At 34.4% G+C, this 27,681-nt stretch overlaps 4 protein-coding genes and 1 pseudogene across 4 annotated transcripts; 4 read left to right on the plus strand and 1 right to left on the minus strand.

The window, feature by feature from the left end:
• The first annotated feature begins 8,294 nt into the window (after positions 1–8,294).
• On the plus strand, positions 8,295–12,389 carry LOC106423737. Its single transcript, XM_048749143.1, has 9 exons — positions 8,295–8,355; positions 8,485–8,565; positions 8,653–8,832; positions 8,925–9,366; positions 9,470–10,401; positions 10,599–11,061; positions 11,982–12,050; positions 12,094–12,240; positions 12,293–12,389. The coding sequence occupies exons 1-9, from the start codon at positions 8,295–8,297 to the stop codon at positions 12,387–12,389; spliced, it is 2,472 nt and encodes an 823-aa protein (XP_048605100.1).
• Positions 10,487–14,082, plus strand: LOC125581839 (ATP-dependent DNA helicase PIF1-like; the record flags this gene model as incomplete). The annotated part of the gene is made up of 3 exons (XM_048747906.1): positions 10,487–13,522; positions 13,604–13,668; positions 13,735–14,082. Coding segments are annotated over exons 1-3 (1,485 nt in total), but the record flags the coding sequence as incomplete, so codon positions are not given.
• A 1,775-nt stretch (positions 14,083–15,857) lies between these two features.
• Positions 15,858–19,497, plus strand: LOC106436403 (pentatricopeptide repeat-containing protein At5g46680). The gene has a single exon (XM_013877370.3). It carries the CDS (start codon positions 17,693–17,695, stop codon positions 19,088–19,090), a length of 1,398 nt encoding a protein of 465 aa, XP_013732824.2. The 5' UTR covers positions 15,858–17,692; the 3' UTR covers positions 19,091–19,497.
• Positions 19,498–19,681: 184 nt separating this feature from the next.
• Positions 19,682–23,373, plus strand: LOC106436412 (annotated as a pseudogene).
• Positions 23,374–23,626: 253 nt separating this feature from the next.
• LOC106436411 (protein RGF1 INDUCIBLE TRANSCRIPTION FACTOR 1) lies at positions 23,627–25,344 on the minus strand. The gene is made up of 4 exons (XM_013877378.3): positions 25,000–25,344; positions 24,508–24,705; positions 24,179–24,403; positions 23,627–24,014 (listed from the first exon to the last, which is right to left on the minus strand). The coding sequence occupies exons 1-4, from the start codon at positions 25,060–25,062 to the stop codon at positions 23,805–23,807; spliced, it is 696 nt and encodes a 231-aa protein (XP_013732832.2). The 5' UTR covers positions 25,063–25,344; the 3' UTR covers positions 23,627–23,804.
• Between the last annotated feature and the right edge of the window lie 2,337 nt (positions 25,345–27,681).

Consider the following 27,681-nt stretch of genomic DNA (forward strand, 5'->3'; position numbering starts at 1 on the left):
ACACGACTCATCGAAAGTCCGCGATGACATTATAAAGACAGCACTGAAGAATTGTGACCAAAACCTTTCATCTCTCTTCTTCTCCAATTGAGTCTCTCCAACTTTCGGTAAGTTAATTTTCTTTCTCCTTAGTTTTTCCTTTTCAATATGTTGCATGTAGATCCATCCGTTTTCTGTATATTTTGTTACCAATTGAATCAAGATTTTTTAGGTTTTGTATCCGTCATGCATCTTTTTGTTCAAAAACCAGTCCATGATCTTGGTACGCTTATAATAACTTAGATTCAATGAACTAATCACTTTTAGTTCAATTTTTTAGATTGTTATGTGTAAAAATCAATGAGAATTTAGGAGATCTTATGTGTACAAATGCTTATTATTGATCATTCTAAAAATTATTTCCGCTTAGATAATATAAATTTTATAACCAATACTGTTTATAATAACAGTAAGACCAAGATCTCGCGATGGCATTCAACAAGGACCTTAAACGCAAGTCTCCGATGACTGATGATTACGGTACTTCTCTAGAAGAGGCATTCAAAAATAATATGGAGGGGACGACTGCGCATTACCAAGCCATTCTCTTTATGTACAAGCAATTACATGATGCGGTCATCAAAAAACATGCTCAAGAACTTGAAGTCGCTCGCATACAAGGTAAACTAGAACTCTTTCACGAACTCTTCAACATGTCTGCAATGAGCGAAGAGAAAGAGAAGCTAGAGTCGGAACTTGTGCTTGCAGAGGCCAAGGCGTCTGATGTGAAGGTTCCTTACATCGATTGGTACAAGTTGAATGAGCCACAAATGTTTGATTAACCTTGTCAATTTCTTGTTTACTTCAAGTTTAAAACGTTTAATGTTTTTTGATATTATGGTTATGTCTTTCGGAACATATTTTCTGGTTTTTAAAACCAGTTTTCCTTTAAATTTGGTCTGTTATTAAACTAAACTAATTTTGTTATATTATATTATGCCTTTTTATTAGCCTATCTCATTTTTTTTCTTATTGTTATAGCTTATAATTGGCTTTCATGTTTTGGTTACACATTCGTTTGATTTAGTTGCTTTAGTTACAAAATATCTATTTCTGTATATAAGACTTTGGTAGTGGAAGTAGGTTATACGTATAGTGGTGGGATAAGTGGTTTGATAGATTTGGCTAAATCACATTCTTCAAGGTGGCGTCATTATGTGATAGACAATATCGAATCAAGTTTGGATTTTTGAGATCTTACAATATTAGAGGAAACTGATTTACTACATTCAATTTTTGAAATGGCCTGACTAAATAATTATTACGAAGAGTTTGTGTCTATAATTTAACAAAACGTCTTTTCGTATCGGATTGGTTAAGTTAAATATTCTATCGAGGTATAGAAATGATGATCTTTCTTGAAATCTTTATAACTTAATTTATTGACATGAGTGAAAGATTATAAATATATAACCACATAAATATCTAATAAATCGGCATGATATATCTAATAAATTTTTCTACTATTCGAAAAGGAAGGCAATATTTTAAATTCCTGTTACGATGCAATCCATATAGTAGTTCAAAATCTATTACTTTCTGTTTGTTTTCGGACAATATCTATATATAAGGAAATATATATATGTTGGAAACCTTTATAGTTTCAAACATATAAAGGTTTTATAAATATTGTATTCGAATCTAATTGGATGACCATTTATAGGGCAATTGGAAAGGCATTTTTCTAGAACACATCTTTCTATATAAACTGTAGGAGGTTGCCTATCTTGTCAAACCTAATATCAGTCTTCTTCGCCGACATTGTCTCTACAATTCTCTCCTAATCTCAAACAGAAATCCTTTGTAAGCTTTCATTTTCTTTTTTTCTTAGCAACACATGTATATCATTACTCAGTTATTTGATTATCGAATCACGGTTTCTTAATTCAATATTTCGTTATATAATCTGGGTATTGAACAATACATGTCGATCATATTTCTAGGGATATATATATAAGATCTCTATAGTATCATGTATTGTTTAATTTTGAGGATCTAACTAAATAGATATATTTCACTGTTAGTCGCTTTGTCTCTATGTTTGATCTGAATTATCAATAGTATAATTATTTTTCTAATTGTGTTGCTTATATAATCGTTGTATATGTTAATCAATATTTTTTTTGTTCACATGCAAGACAAGATCTCGCGATGGCATTCAACAGAGATCTAAAGCTCAAAAAACCGATCGTTGATGATTACGGTTATTCTCTCGAAGAGGCTTTCAACAATGGAAAGAATGCGACTAGGGAGCGCTACCGAGCCATGCTCTTGATGTACCAGAACCAATTGGAAGCCATCACAGCCAAGCATGATGAAGAGCATGAAGTCTATCGCGTGCGAGGTAATTTAGAGTTACTCAAGGAACTCTTCAAGAAAGACGCAAGGAGGAAGGAGAAGAATAAACTAAAGACTGAACTTGTGCTCGCAAAGGAGAAGATGGATGGGGTCAAGATTCCTTACGTTGATTGGTTCAAGATGGGTGAGCCACAAGTGTTTGACTGACGTCTTTGTTTTAACAATCTCTCCAAGTTTGAAATGTTTTAGTTTTTGTGTTGTTTCGGCTACCAATATCGGAATTTATCTTCTGGTTTTGTAAACCAGTTTTCAAATATGTTATTTTCAATAGTTTCAACTTATTGTATTCAATTGATGAACTGCTTTTATATTTGCATGGATCATTGCAATATATGATATTTTGATTGTTGAACAATGCGTTTCAATGATTTATAAACAGTCCTTGCTGATCTTGTGTGTTCAGTCAGTGTAGTTTCGATGTACTTAAAGAGTATTTTGTGATATTAATTAGCACTTATTTGTGGTGTTAGTGAAAAAAAGTTATGATTTTGTTCATCATTTGGCCTTCACTTAGCTAATATATCACAAAAACCTTTTAAATATAAAAGCAGTTCACTGACTTAAAAAACCTTTTAAATACATCAAAGTTTTTGAATGAAAATACAAAATTATATTTAGATTTTCGTAATTAGAAAATGAAACATACTAAATATTACTTTAAAGATACTATTTACCGAGCACGTTTTACAGATATTGGGTTTAATTGATTTTTACGCAGGCCCATATGTAAAATTCCCCTATATTCAACCGAAAGTTTTCAAATGTTTCCTTCATGCTAATTTTGTTAAATACTTGGGTTTTGGTTTAGGGTTTACGGTTTCGGTTTTAAGTCTAAGATTTGGGTTTATTGTATATGATTTGGAATTAGGGTTTAGGATTTAGACCAGTATATATACACATTTGGATTTAAAATTAACGGTTTCGGTTTAGGGTATAGAATTTGGATTCAAAGTATACGGTTTGGATTTACGGTATAGGACTTGGGTTTAGGGTATAGGGTTTGGATTTAAGGTTTAGAGTTAAGGATCTAGGGATATATATTTTGGATTTAAAGTATACGGTTTGGATTTAGGGTATAGGACTTCAGTTTTGGGTAAAGGGTTTCATCAGTTAGAATTTTGAAATATTTGAATTTCTTTATTTCCATCATTATTTTGTGAAATAAGCTGCCATGAACATAAGAAATGCAAATTAACTATTTCGTATCACCGAGATAGCACAAACATCAAATGTGCAAAACCGATAATAAAAATACCATTGATTTATACATGTAATTATACAATATGACATTGAGTCATGATATATATACACCCAAAACCAACTATTATCCAAATGAAACCGAACTTTTGTTAAGAAATATTACATTCTTAAAATCATAATCCAACCGATCCCCCTTATTAGGCTTTTATATGCATTAATACAATCACAGCCCATTTAAGTTATCTATCTGAAAACATAGTTATGCCCAAATATAAAGAAGACGGCCTTCAAAACTCGAAACCCTAAATTGATCTTATTGTTTAGTAGCACTCTATAAATCTGCCACCAAAAATTACAAGCCTACCGTCCTAAAATTCTTGGCTTAAAATGAAGCCGGACAAATATAGTTGGTCAATTCCTACCCAGGTATTAGCGAATTCGAGAACCAAATATTTTTGCAATACCAATTTGTTCATCATAAAGGACTATTTTTTGTGATCCTATAGGAATTATGCACATTTGATCATGATAAAACTTCATTGTCTTCCTATGGCTATGTAAGTTTTTTTATCTTATAAAATATTTAGTTTCTATTATACGTTTGGAGTACTTACAAGTCATAAACTGTCGTACAATATGTGACAGATTTACGAAAAAGTTGACAATCATATAGAGAATAAAGTCAATCAGAGGCATCAATATCACAATATGATGAGCTTTACACACGGAGATCAACATTCAGCCAATATCCACGATGACCAAGATAAATCCAAGTTTATGGATTGGATGGAGACTAACAAACAAATACCTCAAGGAGTTTGTAATAGTTCCTTGAACTTGTTGTGCTTAGTGAGCATTTCGAAAGGTTCGGCAGCAAAATATGACAAGGAAATGTTTCTGAAATAGTTGGTGGGATCGGAGTTGGAGTGGTCGTCGTTTGAATTAGAGGAATCACCGATGTAGTTGGTGTCATAATTGTTCACCGATTTTTCTTCTCCCATCTTCACTTAAGTGTCTGGATTTCGCTTGATAATTTTTTGGTGTTTTGAGTTTTTTTACTCTCAGTCGATGCTGAGAATGCGGATACGTAATGTTGGATGTTGTAGGACGATAGTTATAATGATGGTTGTGGGAAAACGAGGTGATTGTACATGATGAAAATGCTGTGTAAGTGCTACAAGTATGTGCTAAAAAGGACAAGGGACGACACATGCATTGTAAAAAGGTTGTGGTTCACCGGTGTTGTCACTTACTCAGAAAAGTTGATCGTTGCTTTTTTTGCATGCTTATTGATATTACCAATCGAAGTGACAATTTGACATATTGAAACTGGATTCTTATGCTTTCTTAATAAAAAATTATAAAAGTAAAACATTAACTTGACCAACTTTTATTTCCTTATTATTATGTATTTGAATAGGATAGTTTCTCAAACAATCAACCACTTAAATTAATGGTAATAATATATCCGATATTTTTTAGTTTAGGAAATGCATTAAAGCATTTGAATAAGTTCATCCGAGATTTCTTTCTTCATAAAAGATAATAAAAATTAGAAATTTACTTGACCACTACTCATGTCCTTATTCATACGAATAAGAATATTTTGTTGCTCAAACAAGAATAAAAAAATCCAATTTATTTAAGTGGTTGGATTTTCTGATTTGACGCTAGGTTTTTCATATGCTCTTATAAATAAAACTAAGCATTACTCGACATTCTATAGATCATATTGAGTACAAAGAGGTTACAATCTCTACTCTCTATCTTCTCTATTATTATGTTGTTACTATGTTATACAAATCGATCATGAAGTTTGATATAGGTCTTTGTCAAAACACAGTATTGTTGAAGCAATGTTAACCATGAAGAGAACAATTTCTGAAATTATTAAAGCAAAAACGGTAAATATTTTGGCAGTTTTCATTTACCCAAGCGTTATTTTTTGTTTTAACTAATTCAAATAGGATTTTACTACAAATTTATTGTCATTTAAATGCTTCAAAATAGGCTGGAAATTATATGGTTGTTGCTAAAATTGAGGCCATTGATTTGAACAAACCATGGTACTACACTGCCTGCAATTTTTGCAAAAGAAAAATGGCCAGACAAGGAGATGGTTTTGAGGGAAACGTTCAACATCTTCAACATAACCCTATATACAACTGCAAAACATGCAACAAGGATTTTGAACATGCTATTCACTGGTATGACTGTTTATAAAGATTAATCTTGCTACCTTTGTAATACATCAGTATTATATGTTCATATACTAATTAAAATAGTGGGTTTTTTTAGTTACTACTTGGTTGTACGTGTCTCTGATGACTCAAAGGGAGAAGCCAAGTTTTTGCTTTTCAACAATATTGCGGAGATGCTCATTAGGAGACCTGCGTTTGAGTTAGTCCAAGAGGCTGCTCAGGTATTTCCTTCATTTTTAATTTAGGAAGAATTAAGAAAAAATCATTTCTATATATTCTTTGAAAGATGTATATTTGTTTTACAGGAAATTCCACATTTTCTACCTCAATCTCTAACTGATTTGATTGGGAGAAAACTTCTATTTAAGATCACTATCGGAACTTATGGTCAACAAGAACAGAATTCAGCATATGTTGTTGATTTAGTGATTGACGATGCAGACATAATTCAACACTTTGATCCACATGTAATATTTAAAATAGTGATAACTCAAAATTAATTTTACCCAGTATAAGTTCTAACGAATTTTGTTTTTGTGCAGCCGTATTTTGTGAATTTTAATGATTATGAGTCGGAAGAGGACTGATGCTAATCCAAAATTAAGGAACAAAGTTGAAGTCCAATATGCCCGTGAAAGTGCAAGAGTTTAAGAATAAATTTGTTTTTGTCTTCTTCAAATTTCATAATGTTTTCCGTTGTCTCTCTTTTAGGTTTTATAGTTATGAGAATGAATTATGAGGTGTTATTTGGTTCGTTATATAGAACAACTCCTTTAATCTATTTTTTTGTCCACATTATAGCAAAATTATTGTTTAAAACTTTAAATGTTTAAACTTATCACTAGAAGATAGTATAGAATTATATATCTAAATTGCTAAAATAAGGTTATTATATATACGCTAAAGTTCCAAAAAATCATAATTAATAAAGGAACAATGTAAAAGAAGGTAATATTGAATTATATTGTCATAAAGTGTTTTCCAATAAATATCATATTCACTTGCGCAAGGAATAGATACATGGTAAGAATTTGATAAGGAAACTTTATTTGGCAACAAAGGATTATACGTATATTTTGAAAATGATATAACATAATGGTCATGGATCGATCTCTATTATATTTTTCTGAAGAGGTCGGCTTCTGAACTCTATATCTTCGACTTTCTTTCAAATTATATAAGTTTATTCAAGCCTTTATTCTAATTGCATATGATTCAATCTATACGTAGTGTTTTGGTCTTACTGAAAACACAAGCATTCGATTTTGAGTGGGAAGCATGAAGAGAAGTAATCCAGTGTCTACAGACACGGGGAATAAACCACAGAAGAAAAAAAAACAGTGTATGTTCTACTGAAAATAAATAAAAACCTTTATAAATTATGAATTTTCGTACTACTGAATACAAAGAATGATACATAATCGTTCTAATGAAATCAAGGCAAGTGATAGTTGGTTAATTTTTCACAGACTTATTATGTTGACGCAGGTACCAATGACAAAGAGAATACTCCAATGGGGAATATAACACTAAACTCATCTATCAAAAACGTTTCACCTCTGCCCAGTATAAATCTTTTTAGGACGCCCTTTCAGAATGTTACGAATCAAGTATTATGACCCATTATTCCACGACCATCAGAGTCTAATCCGTCAAAAATTGTTGAAAATACATCGACACATACTATCCCATTAAGTTGTGTTTTTCAAAGTTTTAAAGATGGACTAACACATCAAGCTAGAGCTGCGCGAAAGGAAATACTGAATAACAAAAGAACAATAGGGCTTACTACCTCAAATAGAGGTTAGTCTCCTAACGCTTTCATTTTCCCCACGTTTATTCTTATTAATCTATTGAGAAAAAAACATTTCTGAAAAATTCATTTTCATTACATTCCACGGTACCAGGATTTTCAAGCCAACCAAGGCATCAGTTGTACCACCTCCAGGTATAAGTTTCTTTTCAAAGCAAGAGTTACAAGGCTTTTTAAAGAATTACTGGAAGAACCCTTTGTGAAAATTAGCTTACTTATTTCTCTGTTCATTGTACTTATGTCTGTAGGTCCCTATAATTCAACGCAAAGTTCACCTACTCTTGCAAAATTGAGTGGTTCTGGAATCAACATGCACCCATCGAGTAATAGCATTGTTTACTAATTACAGCATATTATATAAGTAGCGCTTATATAGTATGATCGTATACAAATAGTAAAGAAAATAGTAATTAATTTATAGGTCAGCACAAGTTTCGTATAACAAAAAAAATGTCATCCGTTTAGGTACAATTGGTAATCAAGAAACTATATCCCGGAGTACCAGCATTTCCTTGAGGAAACGAAAGACACTTGGATCACCTCCATCGGTGAATTCAAAGACAAGACAAAAGGAAGGTAACAACGGGTTTTAAATAATGTTTTTCGTTTGAGGTGTTCTATGCTACTATTTCAAAAGTGCGACTAAACTTAAACAAATTTTAACAGCAAGACAAGGTCCCAACATGACACGACAAACAAATCCGACTCTTCCAGCAGTGTGTATAGCAGATGCACCTCCTAAAGGTAATTTTTTAGATATTTTTAATCGTACTAATATGATGTCTACTGAAAGGTAAAAATTAATATTATACCTATTTCATGAATTTATTTGCGCTAGACCTTTGTTTATATGTGTAAATTAATCTTTTTCAGCTACTCAAAGTCCATTACAACAAACCAAAACTAATGAATTCATTCCTCCACCAAGGTTCATCGTCGAGGACCATCCTGAAGGTAAAATGTCTATTCCATCTATACATAGACAATAAATTATATTCATGGATCATATATTTTGACTTTGTAGTACACTTTTTCACGCAGCTTACAATAATCGATATGAAATGGAAAGTGAGTCTGAAAATGAAAATGAAGATGAGGAGAATCAGACTTACACTACCTATCCAGCTGGAGAGTCTTTGATTAACCCATCACCACAACATATCCCACAACAAACTAATAATACAGTTACTTCGCCTATTATCATCGGGATACAAAAAAACGGTGATGACCTGAAAATTACTACAATGTTTCTTACAAAAAAATAACCACATATTAGTTTGTTTTTTTTTTAATGAAGATATTTTCTTACACAGGTTACTACGACGACGGAGATCCAGGTTGGAATTGTACGTTTTGTCAAGCATATATGTGGTATGGTGAAAGAATTGGAAAACGCCGGCGTAGTTCCAATCCTGTCTTCACAATGTGTTGTAAACGTGGTAAAGTTGTACTTCCTTGGCTCGCGAATCCTCAAATGGAGTTAATGACTTTGTTATGCAAAGGAGACGAGTTAAGCAAACATTATCGAGAGTTCATACGAGCTTACAATATAATGTTCTCTTTCACATCTCTTGGGGGAAAGATAGATCATTCTATTAACAATGGTCGTGGACCATTTGTTTTCCAAATGTCCGGTGAGAACTATCATCGCAGTGGTGATATAGTTCCCGAGCCTGGACAAGCTCCGAAATTTTCCCAGCTCTATATCATTGATACTTTAAATGAGATCAAAAATAGACTTGATGCTTATGCCGGGTAATTTTCTTCATTATATGAACTTACTATGATTATATTGTACAGACTGTAGTATGGTCGACGTTTTGTTAACTTATATTAAAAATTAAAAAAAACTTTGCAGGTCTGACAGAGCTGCTGCTAAGAAACTAAGAGAACCACTTGTTCTTCTTCTGAAGAATATGTTAGATCAGTGTAACCCTCATGTCAAGGCTTTTAGGTCTGCAAGAGAAAGATTCGACGTGGAAGGATCAACAGGTTATAGGATGAGATTGATTGAAAGTCGACAATCTGATGGACGGACCCATAATCTGCCGACTGCAAATGAAGTGGCTGCTTTGATACCTGGAGATTTTGTTTTAAATATGGAGACACGAGATATTGTTCTAGAGAGTACAAGTGGAAAGTTGCAAAGGATAAGTGAATTACATCCGGCGTATTTGCCTCTGCAATATCCACTATTGTTTCCATTTGGAGAGGATGGCTTTCGATTAAATATTCCTATTGGTTTTGAAGACAGCACTGCGAGAAAACGCAAGAATGTAACTATGCGTGAGTACTTTGCATTTCGGATTTTAGAGAGGAGGTGGGAAGCACCTACAATTACAAGATCAGGCAGATTGTTTCATCAGTTCCTTGTGGACGCTTACACAATGATAGAATCAAGTAGACTGCGTTACTTATGGATGAATCAGAAAAAGCTTCGGTCAAGTAGTTACGCTGCAATCCAGAAAGCAGCTACAAGAGCTGGAGCTAAGATGGCTGAGCAAGGGACCCGAATTTTCATTCCAGCAACTTTCAACGGGGGAAAAAGGTATATGAAGCAGCACTACTATGATGCCATGGCTCTGTGCAAATACCATGGATTTCCCGATATTTTCATCACTTTTACGTGCAATCCAAAATGGCCTGAAGTTAAAAGGAATCTGCAAAAATATAACCTGACCACCGAAGACAGAGCAGAAATATTGTATAGAGTTTTCAAGATGAAACTCGATAATCTTATCGGCGAGTTGACTAAAAAGAACGGCTCCTTATTTGGGCATGTTGCTGCAGGTAAATCTCCTTTACATGTTGCTTATATTAATTGTTTAAGCAAAACAACTAATTTAGATAGTATTTTGTTTGTAAAAGTTTTCTAAATATTTTATTTTTTATTTTGTTAGTAATGTACACGATTGAGTTTCAGAAAAGAGGAATGCCACACGCTCATATTCTTGTCTTCATGGAAAAAGGATAAAAATTTCCAACAGCCGATGATATAGATAAGATTATTTCCGCTGAAATACCAGACAAGACAGTAGATCCAGACCTGTATGTAATCGTTGGGGATTGTATGATGCATGGTCCTTGCGGTGCAGCAAAGAAGGATAATGTATGTATGGTTAACGGTAAATGTTCTAAGATGTTTCCGAAACCTCTCAACATCAGGACATCGATTGACGCAAATGGATTTCCAGTTTACATGCGTCGGATTGATGGTAGGTTCATTGAGAAAAATGGAATCAGATTAGACAATGAATTTGTTGTACCATACAACAGAGACCTCATGCTTCGTTATCGCGCGCATATGAATGTCGAGTGGTGCGTCCAAACACGAGCTGTTAAGTATCTTTTCAAATATATCCATAAGGGACCTGATTATGCCTCAGCTGCAATGGATAAAGAAGATGAAGATGGCGTCATTGACGAAATCAAAACATATTACGACTGCAGGTATTATTATATTTAAACCAATTCGTGTTAGTATCTACAAATTACTAAATTCTATAAATTTACAACAATATATTAAAAATTCAGTAGAAACTCTATAAGCAATTCATCAATCATAGAAGATCAATAAATTAATACTAATTAGAATATTGAACTTTATACATTAACTTCATTTCTCCAATCCAAGTTTGGGCAAATGTAAAATATCAGATAATACGAAAAAAATAATAAGATAATAAAGGAAAGTCGTCAAGTTAGTTAAATATATGGTCACACTGAAGTTCTAAGTCAATAATATCATATACTATCTTCGTTGGACGTTATAATATACAAATTTTTCCACAATTTTTACTATATGTGGACCGTATATATCATATTTATTATCATTTATAATTTATTAATAATAGATATAAAACAAAATTTGTATTCTACGCTATGTCTTTGCAAAGGAAACGAAAATACATCAATAATCTATTACTATTAGTACAAATATATATGTATAAGCTTTAAAAAATATATAATATTATAAATGAAATTTATATAACTCATTTGTTTACAATAAAATAAATACATTATTAACAAATAGAGTTTATCTGTCTTTTACATTTTAAGGTCTACGTTCATCTTTACTAATTTATGTTTTCGTATTTCTTAATTAGATATATTACTGCATGCGAGTCGTCGTGACGGATTCTTGCTTTTCCTACACATTTTCGTACTACTTCTGTAGAGAAACTTGGCTTTCATATTTCGGATCAGGAACTGGTATTTTTTTTATAAAAACGAACCTATTGAGAGTATTCTCAACAAAAAGACTGTCAACCAATCCATGTTTTTGGCCTGGTTCATAGCAAACAGAAAATACGCAGAGGCAAGAGAGTTGACATATGCCAAATTTCCAACAATTTTTTTTTGGAAATCAGGTACGAGAGAATGGGTACCACGGAAACGAGGCTTTGCGATAGGGAGGATTGCGCATATTCAGCCATCAGGTGATGAGCTATATTTCTTAAGAGTATTGCTAAATTGGGTAAGAGGGCCGACATCATACGAGGATATAAGAACAGTTGATGGTGTTTTATATCCTACATACGAAGATGCTTGCTATGCGTTGGGATTGATGGATGATGACAAAGAATTCATAGAAGCTATCAAAGATGCCAGTGATTGTAGTTCTGCCACGTATGCCATGAAGCTTTTTGCGAGAATGTTGGTTTCCAAATCTTTTTCTCAGCCTCATGTTGTGTGGGAAGCTACTTGGGAGTATCTTACCGACGATATTCTTTACAAGAAGCGGCGAGAAAATGGACAACCTGGTGAGTTTTGTCTAGTTAAATTTTTTTATTGTAAGAATGTCTATGTTAATTTCATAAAATTATCAAACTTGCAGATATGAACTTGACCATAGAGAAGATCAAAAATATTGCTCTTACTGAGATCGAAAATCATTTGCTCAGCAATGGTTGTAGCCTCAAGAAATGGCCCCACATGCCAAAGCCAGAAGATTTTGGCTCTTACAACGGCAATCGCCTTATAGATGATGATCTTAAATATGTTGTGGAAGATCAGCTAAAGGAAAATGAAAGACTTATGGCGATGATAACAGATGAGCAAAGAGGGGTATACGAACAGATTCTGGATGCAGTTTTAAATGATAGCGGTGGAGTGTTCTTTCTTTATGGTTATGGAGGCACAGGAAAAACCTTCGTATACAGAGCACTCTCATCAGCGATCCGATCTAGAGGTATGATTGTTCTAAATACCGCATCAAGTGGAATTGCAGCATTGTTGTTGGAAGGAGGTAGAACCGCACATTCCAGATTTGGTATTCCGATAGATGCAGACGAATTCAGTACTTGCAAGAAAATGGAGCCAGGATCAGATCGTGCAGAATTAGTTAAAGCGGCAAAGTTAATTGTCTGGGATGAGGTGCCTATGATGAGCAGACACTGTTTCGAGACGTTGGATCGCACAATGCGTGATATTATAAGATCTTCTGAAAACAAACCTTTTGGGGGTAAAGTTATTGTTTTTGGTGGAGATTTCAGACAGATTTTACCGGTTATACCTGGAGGTGGTAGAGCAGAGACTGTTTTGGCGGTTCTGAATTCGTCATATCTTTGGGAGCACTGCAAAGTTTTGAAGCTAACAAAAAACATGAGATTGCTGGCTGGTCTTACTGATGATGCAGCAAAAGAGCTTCAATCCTTCTCAAACTGGATTTTGGATATTGGAGATGGAAAAATAAATTTGCCTAACGACGGTCAAGTTGAGATTGACATCCCTTCTGATTTGCTGATACAAAATAGTGGAGAACATCCTATTGAGACTATGGCAAAAGAGGTTTATGGACAAGATTTTCAAACCTCGACAGATAAGGATTTGTATAGACATCGAGCCATTCTTACTCCCACAAATGATGAAGTGGATAAAATAAATGATTTCATGCTTATGCAGTTGCCAGGTAACATGTTTTATCATTTATTCTTATGTTCAACTAACTTTTTACATATCACTAAACAAAAGGATTTACATATGCTTTCAGGAGAAGAGAAGGTTTACCTTAGCTCTGACAGTATTATCCCATCCGATGTTGACATAGACGAAAATGTAGTATATCCTGCAGAGTTTTTGAACAGTGTTAAAGTGGCTGGACTGCCTAGACATTGTTTGAAGCTCAAGGTTGGTGCTCCTATCATGTGTCTTCGTAACATGGATGTTGCAGATGGCTTATGTAATGGTACTAGGCTAATTGTTACTCAGTTACTGCCCCATGTGATAGAAGGTAGAATTATAACCGGAAACAAAATTGCTGGACATCCGGTTTGGATCCCTAGAATGTTTGTCACACCACCTGACACAAAGTTTCCCTTCAGAATGCGTCGAAGACGGTTTCCAGTTACTTTGGCTTTCGCGATGACCATCAACAAAAGTCAAGGTCCAACACTGGAAAGTGTTGGGTTGTTTCTGCCTAGTCCAGTGTTCTCTCATGGTCAGCTCTACGTTGCACTTTCAAGAGTTAAGTCAAGATCTGGATTAAAAATTCTAATAACTGGTAAAGAAGGGAAAACGCAAACAAAAACATTGAATGTTGTCTACAAACAAGTTTTTCAGAATATTCCGTAGTCACGGTACGTAATTTTAATCTACTTTCTTTTCAAATACAAAATTTTAAGTATATAAACTGTTACAACTATTTATTTTTTGTATTTCCCAGATGGGTAGTGATGAGTTAGGAGACCGATTGTATTCAGGAGCATCCCGTTTTCTGACTACTTCGTGTCATGACGGTATGTCAATTTAATATTATTTCATGTTAATTTTTATTTAGAAACTTATAAATCTGTCAAATAATGTTAACCCGTCAAATTGCTTACAAAATTTATTTAATTTTTTTCAGGTTTCTAATTGATTTTGCTTTATTTTTCTGACAATTGTACTTCATAATTTATATTGTTTATGGATAATATTTTGATTTTTATTTTTATTATATTTTCTTTTATACATTGCATAGTTTTAGAAGTATCAGATTTACTGAAATTTTTTTTTCAGGTTTCTAATTGATTTTGCTTTATTTTTCGACAATTGTACTTCATAATTTATATTGTTTATGGATAATATTTTTATTTTGATTTTTATTATATTTTCTTTTAATATGTCTACATAAATGTTTTTTTAATATTAATGGAAAAATAATATTATTCACCAACATTAAAGAATTACGACACATATACAATACATTTCTAATTAATGATAATATAAAATCTGATACTTCTAAAATTATACACTATTTATTCCATATTTTGAATGAAAGTTTTTTCGTAAACACACAAATTATTTTGGGACGTTGCAATTATACATACACACAATATCTACCTCTTCATACTGAAGTTACTTTGTTCCCTTTCGTCCATCTCAAATATTGAGTATCAGCTTTTTTCCATGGTTGATGAATTCTCCCAAAGACGGTGATATTATATTATAAAATCCGTTACTTGTAAAACTATATAAGATTTAGTCCATATTTTGAATTTTTTTATGCCCGCACATGCGGTTACCTAGTCGCACGTTAAATGCATGGTTAGTAAACAACTATTTAGAGCCTAGTAACACTCTCAATTATCGGATTGGATGGGTCCACGTGTCTATAGAGAAAACAATGTGAAAGCATGAGAGAAACAAAATTTTGAACGTTATAAATTATTAGTTATTTCCTAAACATAAATAAATTATTTATGAAGTAATTTTTAAGTTTATTTATGTATCATAATCACATCGATTTGAAAGAAAAAATAATAACATGATTTCGATCATTTCTAAAATATTTTGCTGTTTTTTTAAAAAAATACGAGAACTATATGAGATCTATATATATAAAGTACATTTTTCTCTCTTCTTATGGCATGTGGAAGGAGAGTTTGTTGACATGTGTCCACTTTTTTGTTTTTTTACATTTTAGATCATTCTTTTTTAGATTATTGCAATTTGGTTCACTATTTTCTAATTATACACTATCTAATCCTTCTCACACTAACCATCATCATTTGAAGTTTGATAATCTATTTTAATCTATTTTATTGTTCAAAAAATTCCAAAACGAATAAAGAAATAAGTAAAAAAATATAAATGTATTTTAAATATTTAATTTATTCACAGCTAAAAATAACATAAACTTTCGCGATTGTATTATTTTTTATTATTTTCTACTATTTCATTTACAACTATATATTTATCTTAATATTAACCAAACTAAAGTATAACATAATCTAAACATAAAACCTCACAGAGAAAAAAATGTCAAAGTAATACTAACTCAATAAAGGTCCAGAACTCAAAGGCGATCAAGAACGAAAACTAACTTAGCCCACTTTATCATAGAGTGTCTTGGCCAGAACAATCAAAAGTCAGTAAAATGTAAAAAGATAATCTTGAGATAAAACAATCTCTCAAACACAAATGAGCGTGATCAAGGACCAATGCAAAGAATCAAGAAAGCAGGTTGGAGGAAGAATAATCAACAGAAGGCCAAAATCACCACGAAGCAGGAAGAGACATACATAACGAACGATAAGCACAACCACCAGCTAAGAGGTAAGAAGCACCTCACAAACTAAACAAGCACAAACAAGACGCCTATGCCGGTGAAGAACCACAAATCTCGGGATAGAAGGGACCAAAGCTCCAAGAGACTAATACCGCACACTTATACTAAGGGGAGCAAAGGAAGAAGAGAACAACATGAGTGAGGGAGAACGAAAGCCAACCCCGAGAAACATGAGCCCAGACTTGAGACCAGAAACAATCTTCCAAATCTACAGAGCATACTCGGAGGAGAACATTATCCAAACCTGGAGTGGAAAACCTGGCGAAAGAGAGAGTCACAGAGACGCAAGCAACGATGAAAGCTGCAACGAGATGAGGGAACATAAATGGAAGGGTAGACAAAACAAAATCACCGTGGAGCCGTCCTCGAGCTATAGAAGTCAAATCATCAAAAACCATATCTTAAAAACCAAGACGACAAGGGAGTATCAACGGTAAGCTAACGACGAGTAAAACAACTTTAAAGACGACTAAACTCTGACCCAACCCAAAGAGATGCAGTTCATAACATCAGCTAAAATCTAAGGAAGAAGAGGAAAATCTTATATTGAATGGAGCAGCCTAAAACAACGCTAGAAACAACCGCACAACTGGGAACTTCTAAACCCGATTTACAACAAATACCAGAAATCTCAAGGTGAAGAAGGCGATAAAGAACAATAGCATGAGGTGAGTCTTTTTCGGTGATGATGAGAAACACCGCATACCAGAAAAGTAAACAAAATACATAGATGTTGAAGGCTCAATATCAAAATATGGGAAAAAGACAAAAACATCTTGAAAGTTATAATGTTCAAAAATATGAAAAAAATAAAAAATAATTTTGATGCTGAAACCGTTAATCTTAGAATCAACAAATGCATAAATGCAAATTTAAGTTATTGAAATTCAATATATTTTTACATTAGATGCTCGTTTCACTACTATAATGAAAAAAATGCATTATTGAAAAAACAAAGACAAAATATATTAACATATCACTATTACTACTAAATAACACAATAAAAACTTCTTAACAAATAAAAGTGATCATCTAATTACATTATCCAAAAAATTATACTTTTAACAACAATAAAACAATATTCCGCGCGAACACCCCTCTAACATGTTATATAACCAAGGCCGGATCAAGACACAAGTGGTTGAAACATTTGTCCAAGTCTCCAAAAATTTTAGAGATTTTTTTATATGGCATAAGCTCCCAAATTATGAAAATAAAAATTCTTGTAAAAGTTTTTAAACAAATGTTTCAAGTCCCATAAGATCCGGCCGTAGTTCTAATGGATTCTTTTAAATATAAAGTAAAATAGATAAATGATATTTCTTATAAAAGAGAAAAAAAAAAAGATAATCTCCATTATTATTTCAGAACCATTTTACATTTGTATTCTCTTTTGGATTCTTTATGTTTTCGTTAATTCCGAAATCTTTATTTATTTTTTTTCCATATCTATCAAAATCCGTGATCCTCACGTTTCCATGCTACAAAACCACTTAAAAGCCGTACCTTTCCCACCACTCATGGACAAAAATGGTTCATGGATTAATGAAAACCTCCACGAAGCTACTAAACATCTGCATCGATTCCCTCTGCAAATCTCGAAACTTGCAGAAAGCAGAATCATTACTCATAGACGGAATCAGAGTAGGTGTCTTCCCCAACGTCATCACTTACAACACCTTAATCAACGGCTACTCTCGTTTCGTCGGCATCGACGAAGCTTACGCCGTAACACATCGTATGAGAGAAGCCGGAATCAAACCAGACGTCTCTACATACAATTCCCTCATCTCTGGAGCTGCGAAACAGCTATTGCTAACTCGCGCCCACCAACTGTTCGACGAAATGCTTCGCTCAGGTTTATCTCCAGATATGCGGAGTTACAACACTTTCATGTCTCTCTACTTCAAGCTAGGGAGACACGGAGACGCGTTTCGGATTCTGAACGAGGATGTTCACCTCGCTGGGCTGTCTCCACGTGTTGACACTTACAACATTCTTCTCGACGCGCTTTGCAAGAGTGGGCATATAGATAATGCTGTTGAGCTCTTTAAGTACATAAAGAACCGGGTTAAACCTGAGCTCATGACTTATAACATTCTCATCAACGGGCTTTGTAAATCAAGAAGAGTTAGCTCCGCGAATTGGATGCTGAGGGAGCTCGAGAGAGCAGGGTACGCTCCGAATGCTGTTACATACACAACAATGCTAAAAATGTATTTTAAGAGCAAGATGGTTGAGAAAGGGCTTAAGCTTTTCTTGAAAATGAAGAACGAAGGGTATACCTTTGACGGGTACGCGAGCTGTGCAGTTGTTAGTGCTTTGATTAAGACAGGGAGAGCAGAGGAGGCATATCAATGTATGCATGAGCTGGTGAGAAGCGGTAGACGAAGTGGGGACATTGTTTCTTACAACACATTGTTGAATCTTTATTTTAAAGATGGGAACTTAGATGCAGTGGATGATCTGTTGGAAGAGATTGAGCGGAAAGGATTGAAGCCTGATGACTACACGCACACGATTATCGTCAATGGTTTGTTGAGTATAGGACATACTGGAGGAGCTGAGAAGCATTTGGCCTGTTTGGGAGAGATGGGGATGCAGCCTAGTGTCGTCACTTGTAACTGTTTGATCGATGGGTTGTGCAAAGCAGGTCATGTAGACCGTGCCATGAGGTTGTTTGCCTCGATGGAGATTAGAGATGAGTATACTTATACTTCTGTTGTGCATAATCTATGCAAAGATGGGCGGCTTGTATGCGCTTCGAAGCTGCTATTGTTGTGTTACAATAAAGGAATGAAGATTCCGTCATCGGCTAGACGAGCTGTGTTGTCGGGTTTGCGGATGACGGTATCTTACCAGGCAGCGAGGAAGACGCATCACAAATTTAAAGCGGCTATAAAGAGCAATGCAATAGCGGATCCTTAAGACACTGAAAGGTACTATAGAGATTAGAGGAAAGTTCTTGATCTATTTATACTAGATTCTAGTTGAGATTTGAGAAGTCACTCTTGGAGCTAGAGAGTCTTCTTTCGTCTGCATCAATGGAGTCCTATCTTCAGACATCTCAAGTTATAGTGTAAACGTCTGATTAATTAGTCTTTTCATATCAACATGTGGTGAAAAGTATGTAAAGATTCTTGTGTCGTCCTTACGTAAAGATTCTTGTTTTTTCTCTCTTGTAAATATAACTATTGGGTGGATTTTGGCTGGAGAGATGTATTAGCTTAGGATTGGTTTGATTGAAAGAGATAGCTTCTGTACAAGATTCTAGCTATGAACAGTTCATAAACTCTATGTAGGTTCAGCAACATATATATATATATATATAATGACTTTTGAGATCAGTTGACTTCTGAGAAACAATCTCTTATAGCTTATTTTGGTGGAATATATTCCCCAGTATTTAGTTCCACAGATCAGAAATCTTCACTTTTAAATTCTGATAGATGTCAAGTAATCTGTTCAAAAACTTAGACGATGCACATTAGATATGTGACACCAGCTCTATTTAGGAAGCGGGTGTTAATGGTCGAAGGACTTCTAAAGACTTCCACGTCCAAGAAGATTGCTTGCTCTCGTCCAATGTCCAGAAATTTCCACCTTTGATTTTGTAAGGCTTAACCTATTCCACCCAAAGAGGTTTACTATTCACATATATCAGCCAGATTAACCGGAGAAAAAGAGTTTTGTCCCACATTAAATCGAGGCTGTAGCCAAGACTAGTCTTGAGATGTCTATGGTTCATCTTGGTTCAGTTCTGCACTAAAGAAATTGATAAACAATTATATAATATGTATTTTAAAAATTCATGTACCCATTTAGTTCTCGGTTCGATTTCAATTTTTAGGTTCTAGAAATATATGATCTACTCGGTTATTTATGAAATTCAGTTCAATTTTTTTTTTTTGTAAACTGTTCAGTTCAATTTGGTTTTGTTTTTTTTCTTTCAGTTTGATACGATTTAGTTCGCGGTTCCGGATAAATGTGACTATACCTATACACTATCTTATACAAAATTCATTTATTTAATTTTAAGAATAAATCTGCGCTTGGAGCGGTTTAAAATCTAATATCTAGATTATAGTCTATGTACTTAGGGTATAAATGGTGACCAAGGAACGGAGAGGAATTATCTATTCCTTAATGTTCCTGAAAAAAATCACCATTCACAAGGAATAGTTTTTCCTTCTCATTTCCTACCATTCTTTTTTTTAGAGAAATAAAGAACAAAATTGTTCCTTCTTAAATTTGAGAAGGAACAACTATTTCCTTTCATTCCTGCAATTTTATTCCTCTACGTTCCTTTCCTATTTGTTCTTCTTATTTCCAGAATGGTCACCAGTCGAATCCTTAGACTGTGTACAATATATTTTGTATTCAGTTTCTTTATAAACTTTTAACATTATGTATCATCTTTTATACTTTTTCATCTAATAGCTAACACACATTCAATTTTATCTACAATAATTTTAATAAAATTCAACATTTTACTCTTCTATTTTTATTGCATAATTTTTTTTTTACAAATATTTTTAATTGCATATTAATGAAAATGATTGATTATAAAAATACTTTATGTCTAAATCAAATAGAATAAACATCTATTTACAAAATATAAATAATAAATTTTAAAACTGAAGTTAAAATTATTTTTATTATAAAGTAATTTAATCTTGAATAATTATATTTACTAATATTTTAAATCAATTTTTAAGATTTAAGTAACTAATATAAACATGAAATTACTCAATGGAAACTAACATACTTGTGGGGTTAGCTTTTTGTCGTTTTATAGTTTGCCATATGGTGTTATTGGTTCCGATTTTTTTATTCAGCTGATTAAACAAAAAAAGTTGACAATAGATTAAACAAATTTAATTGTTCAAAAAAAGATTAACAAATTTAACTGTGTTTTTCTTTGATAACTACGGTTTATCCAATACATCCATTGTAAATGGTTTGATAAGAGATTACGTAATCTGTGTGTTTGCCTTTTCATCAATGCGCGTTTTTACAGTTTATAACAATGAATTAATCGTGTAATGTAACACCAAAAAATAGATATTGCTTACGCATTGTCGTGAAGTATAAAATGTACTTTTCCAAATTCAAGCAAGTGCAGATGTCCACTCAAGCATGCATCCATAAAAGAATACTAAATATAGTCATATAGATGTTGTTGTTTTTTTTCTGTTAGTAAAGAAAGTCAATTTTCAGCAATTGCATTGCATTCAGAAACAGATATGATATTTGCTTATTTGGAGATTTTTATTGTTATTAGCAAATTAGGAACTGGCTTTATATATTTCTTGTTACGTTTTTATTATACTTCTAAGTTTATTATTTTATGTTAAAATGGTGTGTTAATTTAATATCACTAACAACTTTTATCAAACATCTTATACAAACTGTAAGGAAAAGTTAATTCATTATTGTAAAGACACTCAAGAATGAAGATCATCAGTTTTGCACCAAATTCTGGCAAAAGATCTATCATTTTCTAAAAGCACAAACATGATCAGAAGGGTGAGCAGGACTTAATGACCTGTAGATATGTTTTCAAGGGAAAAGTTGTTATTTAAAATAACTTATTTCATAATTTTGCTTAAATCACTAAAAGGAAAGATCATATGTTACTCACCTTAAATATAAGTAAGATAAGAATATTAAATAAGATTTGTCATCAACTTATATTCTTATATATGGCTTCACTGAAATCATATATAAGATTTTTAATTTTTTGAAAATATATACTAATTCTGATGATTATATTCAAACATGTAATAAATATGTTTTGATTTCTTTCTCTTGTGAGAAAAGATAAAGTCAGAATAGCTGATGTAAGTAAATAATTCCACCTTCTTTTTCTTCTTTTCAAATAGTTACGTTATCCCATTGATATACAATACATTTCACCTCCGAGTTATTATCATCCTCTAAAACTAACAAAAACATTGTACATAACACTATTCACCTCTCTCTTGCTCTTGAGCCGTTGTGCTATTTATTTGAACTCTCTCACTCTAAGTTATTACGTTCATCCTGTATCTGTTTCTCAAACCAAACAAACAAAAAAACATGCCTTTGAGAAACAATATAATCGGTTGCATAAACTTCATCGCCGTCCTCCTCTCAATTCCGGTCATCGGTGCCGGGATCTGGCTCACCACCGGAACTGTAAACTCCTGCGTCATGCTTCTTCAGTGGCCAGTAATAATACTCGGAATCTTTATACTTCTTGTGGGTCTTGCTGGTCTCATAGGAGGGTTCTGGAGGATCACTTGGCTCCTCGTTGTTTACTTAATTGCCATGCTTGCTCTCGTCGTACTTTTAGGTGTTCTTGTCGGATTTATTTACATGGTTACCCTCAGAGGCTCTGGTCGTCCACAACCAAGCAGAGCTATCTTGAGTATAGTCTTGAAGATTTTTCTGGTTTCTTACGTCGACGAGTTCAGAGATCTTATAAATGGGAAAGGATCCGTGCTTGTTTGAGTACTACTAGTATTTGTCCTGACTTAAACCAGAGGTTCAGTTTGGCTCAAGATTTCTTCAATGCTTATCTTAGTCCCATTCAAGTAAGTGTATTTTAGAGACTTCCATTGAACATGCTCTTACATGCTTGTCCTAACAAAAACTAGAAAAAGACAATTTACTAAAAAAATAATTAGAAAATATTAAAGAAATTTGGAAGTTTTTATCTATTTATACAAAACTCTTAAAATATTTCAAAACTAATAATTCATTTATTTATTATGTTCAGGACCGGCTAATAAGTCACCCGAACAACTTTTTCCCACATTTTAATTTTATTTAAATCTAACCCGTTTGTTTATTTTTCAGTCTGGTTGCTGCAAGCCCCCAACAAAATGTGGCTACACGTTCGTGAACGCTACATACTGGATAAGTCCTATATCATTGCATGTAGATATGGATTGTCTACAGTGGAGCAATGATCAAAACACTTTGTGCTACAGTTGTAATTCCTGCAAAGCTGGTTTGCTCGCAAATCTCAAGATAGATTGGTTAGAAGCAGATATTTTTCTCCTTGTGGCGCTTATCGGGTTGATAATCGTTTATATAATTGGTTGCTGTGTGTTACGAAACTCGAGAACTGAGGATATATTCAGAAAGTATAAGCAGGGTTATACATGATACGGATGGGAAGTTAAGTTGCAAAACCATTATGTTCCTAATTTAGTGTCTTTACGTTTTGACCCATGTAGTCTTTTTTAATTTTATATATATATATGCACTACCAGAACATTTTGTGTAACTGGAAGAATCTTTTGTAAACATCTTTGGTTTGGGTTTGCAAAACTTCGCATTTGTTAATTAATATGATTATATTTGACATAATAATAAAAAATGGGAATGTGAGAGCGTAAACCTCTCAGCCTTTTATGCTGTGTCTTGTTTACTCCTTGTCTAGCCTCATTTGCATCATCACATTGAGATATCATATATATAACACTTACTAATTAGATGACTACGAACCTAAGGCCCTCCTTTGGAGTAAGACCAATGTTAAAACCATTTATGTTGTGTCTTGTATTGAGCTACTATCTCTTTTGAGGATGTCTAATATATAACAATTAACCTTGATATGTAACACAACCTTCTTCGTCATTGCGATCTAACCTCATTGCAGTGGAGATCGTTGAGGGATACCCTTTCTTGGTCTTTTTCTCAAAGAAGTAGAAGTAGAAGTAGGAAGTTGTGGTGTTGATGCGTTTACACTCTGTGGCTTTGGAATGTCATCATCCTCTACTCCTGAAATGTTGCTCGAATTCTCTGATTCCATTACTGTATGCTCCCGTCCCTTCTCAAAGCTTCTAGAAGTTCCTGCTACCTATTAATAAATGCCACAATAAAGAAGACCCAAATCAAAAGTCTCACACTTTTCTCTGTAAATTAACAAGAAATCACGAAAACAGAGGATTTCAACTCAAAGATTAGTCCTTTTTATCACAAAAAGAAAAAAAGAACAAGAATGATGATTGGGTAATGTTGTACCTTGCAGCCAAGAGAGCAAAAGCAAAAGCAATCGTCAACAAGGCCACGAGAACAGACATCGCAGGCATTAGTAACTCTAACTCCTCTAACGCGCTCAAGCTGAGGCCTTTCATTCAAAAACACAACCTTTGCGCTGTTGTTCACATAAGTCTGAACGCTCAAGATATCTAAATGCATCTGAATCTCGTTGACCCTTATAACATGGTGATACGACAATCTCCTTATCTGCATGCGCAAATCAAGAACAGTAACATTCAAAATCAGAATTGCGCCAAATGCTATCTATCTATGTATGAGAACTTCTGGATCCTCCTTGAAACGCAACGCACCTGGATGGTACGATGATCCTTGTGGTGTTCAAGACAGAGAGAGCAAAGCGAGCCATTGGTGCAGTCCAAACAATACATGTTGCATTCGTTTTTAGGTGAGTGTCCATGAAAGTTGCATAGAACAAAGAAGTTTTCTTTCAGTAATGGTTTCAGCCATGGAGGCCACTGGTTCTCTTCTTCCTCTGGTCCACCACCTCCCTGAGAGAAAAAAACCATTAACAAGATCACTCGTTAGTCTAACAGAAACACCATTGCTTCCACGTATCAAAACAGAGCATTGAATGTTGACGTTCTTTTATACACAAAACAGAGCATTTTCAGTAGAAACTGGAATTTGAAAATCTGAAAGAATTTTTGGAAAGACCAAAACTTTTCTTGTTGCCAGTAGAAATTTCAATTCAATAGTAAGAACCCAAATCTTAGAATCGATAATGGATTCAGTAGAATTCGAAGAGGAAAACAGAGTCAAGAATGTAATGATATTGAACGTACAATGATTCTTCTGCTCTTAGGCTTGATTTCTTGATTTGGGTTCCTGTTGTCTTCAATCGCCATTTTTGGAATTTGGAATGCGGTAAAGGATCTGGCTTTTCAGAATCAATCCCAGAACTTTTGTAGAAATAGGTTAAAAGGAATGTAGAGAGAGAATGTGAGAAAGGACAAGGGTTTAAGAAAGCGAGAGAGTAGAGAGAGATGGGGGGTCCTTTGCAGAGTGGGTTTAGAGAGAAGAAGCCAAGAGAAAAGAGGAGTCCTTCGAACTTCTCTAATCCTCCCAATGTTGAATAACCGAACCTAAAATTGCGTTATTAAAATAAAAACCGAACCTATTTACCAACCTTAAGTCCGAGGCTAAGATACGTTGGTTCAACCTTCTCATTGGCCTTTTCTTGGAATTTTCATTTGATTATTAAACTATCTCTCTGTAGTTTGTTGGTTTGGTCAAAGTTTCTTGATCTTATTATTTAATGTTTTTCCTCCAAAAATAAAAATGAATCTAGTCTAATTTTATTCCTTTTTAGATTTTCCAAAAAATAATATATATATAATAATGTATTTGTTATATAGTCATCACATTTATTGGTTGTTAGAGTATAATGCTATTTTAAAGTTATGATTTTTTTAAAACAGAAAGAATACCGTTGAGATGAGCTTTTTCTCTTCTTATCCTCTCTACCTCGAAACACCGTTACAGCAAACTGAGCTTCAGCTCGGGCGTCCGATGAGCGTGAGCGCGACGGCCGGCGCCGGAGGCGTCACGTTTTCTTTATTTCCTTTCGTATGTTGTTGTTCTTCGTTTTCCTTCTTCGTTTCGACGAATCTGGGTTGGGTTTCTAACCAGTGAGCCTCTTGTGCACAAGGATGTCTTTACCGGGAACGGTGCTGCTACCTCTGGCTTCGCGGTGAGGTTATGGAAGTGGAGAATCGCGGAGCAGTTGGCTTTTTGAGTGGGAGGCTATCAATTTTCAATCTTTGATTGTTTCCGGTCTTTTTCCGTCGCTATTGAGAAGCTTCGGGATGGTTCTTCGGTTCGACTGGGAGGTGAATCTGGCGCAGCGCACGAAGGGGTGAACGGTCGATCTAAGAATTTAGGGTTCTTCGAGACATGTTCATGGATCGAACAAGAGTTTCTTTCGATAGCTTCTTGAGACCAACTTCCTGTTTTGATGAATATAATCGAATCTAAACAAGATATAAAGCAAAACTCTTTCTATTAAATCAAACGTATCTAAAACAAGACGACTAGAGTCGTTTATATAGCTACTCCCTTCGACAAACCCTAAAGGAATAGGAAACTTAAGACTAAAGCAATAAGGAAATAAAGCATCATTATCGTTTAAAAGAAATAAAACGTAAAACCAAAACCCTTAACGTCATAAGATTCGAATGCGTTGAGACTGTTATGTCGGCGCCATAACTAAGGATGCCGCTGCATCAGGATTTCTGCTTTTCACGGCCGGATAATCTTTCTTCAGTAGGGTGTTGGATCTTCGGTCCTGTTTCGGCGTCGAAGCGGACCTGTCTCTTCTTCCCGATGGTTAGGTGAGCTCTTATGGTCCTGTCTGAACCCCGGAGGCGTTAGGTGAATTCGAGCGTGCAGGAGGGTTGGTGCTTGCCTCTGTTCCGTTTCGTGTGGGTGTCGCCTGTTGTTATACCCGCTTTCCGGCGGGTCCCAGTGGTCGTCTATGGCCGGCGGAGACTGCTTGCCTCGCTACCTCACTTCGAGCTTCTCATTATGGCAGCCTTTCAGTTTCAACCGAGTTTTAAGACGGCGGCTTTAACTTGGTTTCGAGTCTCTCGATTATTCTTGTCACAATTCTCAACCTTTTGACATGGGTTTGAGGTTCTTACATGCTCAGTCATTGACTTCCGGTTCTCGGGAGGTCTCAAATGTGGAGGCAGTTCTCGAGGGTCATTTATTGCCTTCATGTCAAACATTTGGTCTTTTTCACATCCCGGTGCCGTAAGCTTCACTTGATCCTTTGCGGTAGTGTGTTGACTGTATGTGCAGGTTTGGAGACATACTGATATGGTTGTGGCAATAAAATCAACTCGCTTTCTGCATTGTCCGTGGCGGAATAGTGGTGTGTACAGCTTGGTCTCGTGTTGCTCTTCTCGGTAAGGGTTTCTTGAAACCATCACTTCTATTGCCTGTCTAGATCTTCATCGACATAGAGGGTTATAAGCCATGAGGAGTTCATCAGAAGCTAGCTACGCCAACGGCGACTCGGGAATTTCCGGCATCCGAGGTAACGAGGAGAACCTCACATTCTCGGGATCATCGCCAATGGTTGAGAACATTGTCTGATTCTTAAGGATGTTTAGAGCTGATTAGTGGAACATGTCAGGTTTAGTGGGTGGACGAAACTAAGGTTTAATAGGCTGAATTGGGAAATTTTGTTCAAATCGTACTTGTAACCGGATCTGAATTCCCGATTCTCGGGTTGAATAAAAATTTCAATTTAAAAAAAAAGGTATTGCTCCATTATTGTACTTTGATTTAAATCTAACTGTTTGTTTATTTTTCGGTGGGGTTGCTACAAACCCCCCAACAAAATGTGGTTACATGTGAACGCTACTTACTGGATAAGTCCCATAGCTTTGTGTGTAGATATGGATTGTTCTACAGTGGAGCAATGTCAAAACACTTTGTGCTACAGTTGTGATTCCTGCAAA

Source organism: Brassica napus, chromosome C2, assembly GCF_020379485.1.
Source record: "Brassica napus cultivar Da-Ae chromosome C2, Da-Ae, whole genome shotgun sequence".
NCBI classification, from domain to species: domain Eukaryota; kingdom Viridiplantae; phylum Streptophyta; class Magnoliopsida; order Brassicales; family Brassicaceae; genus Brassica; species Brassica napus.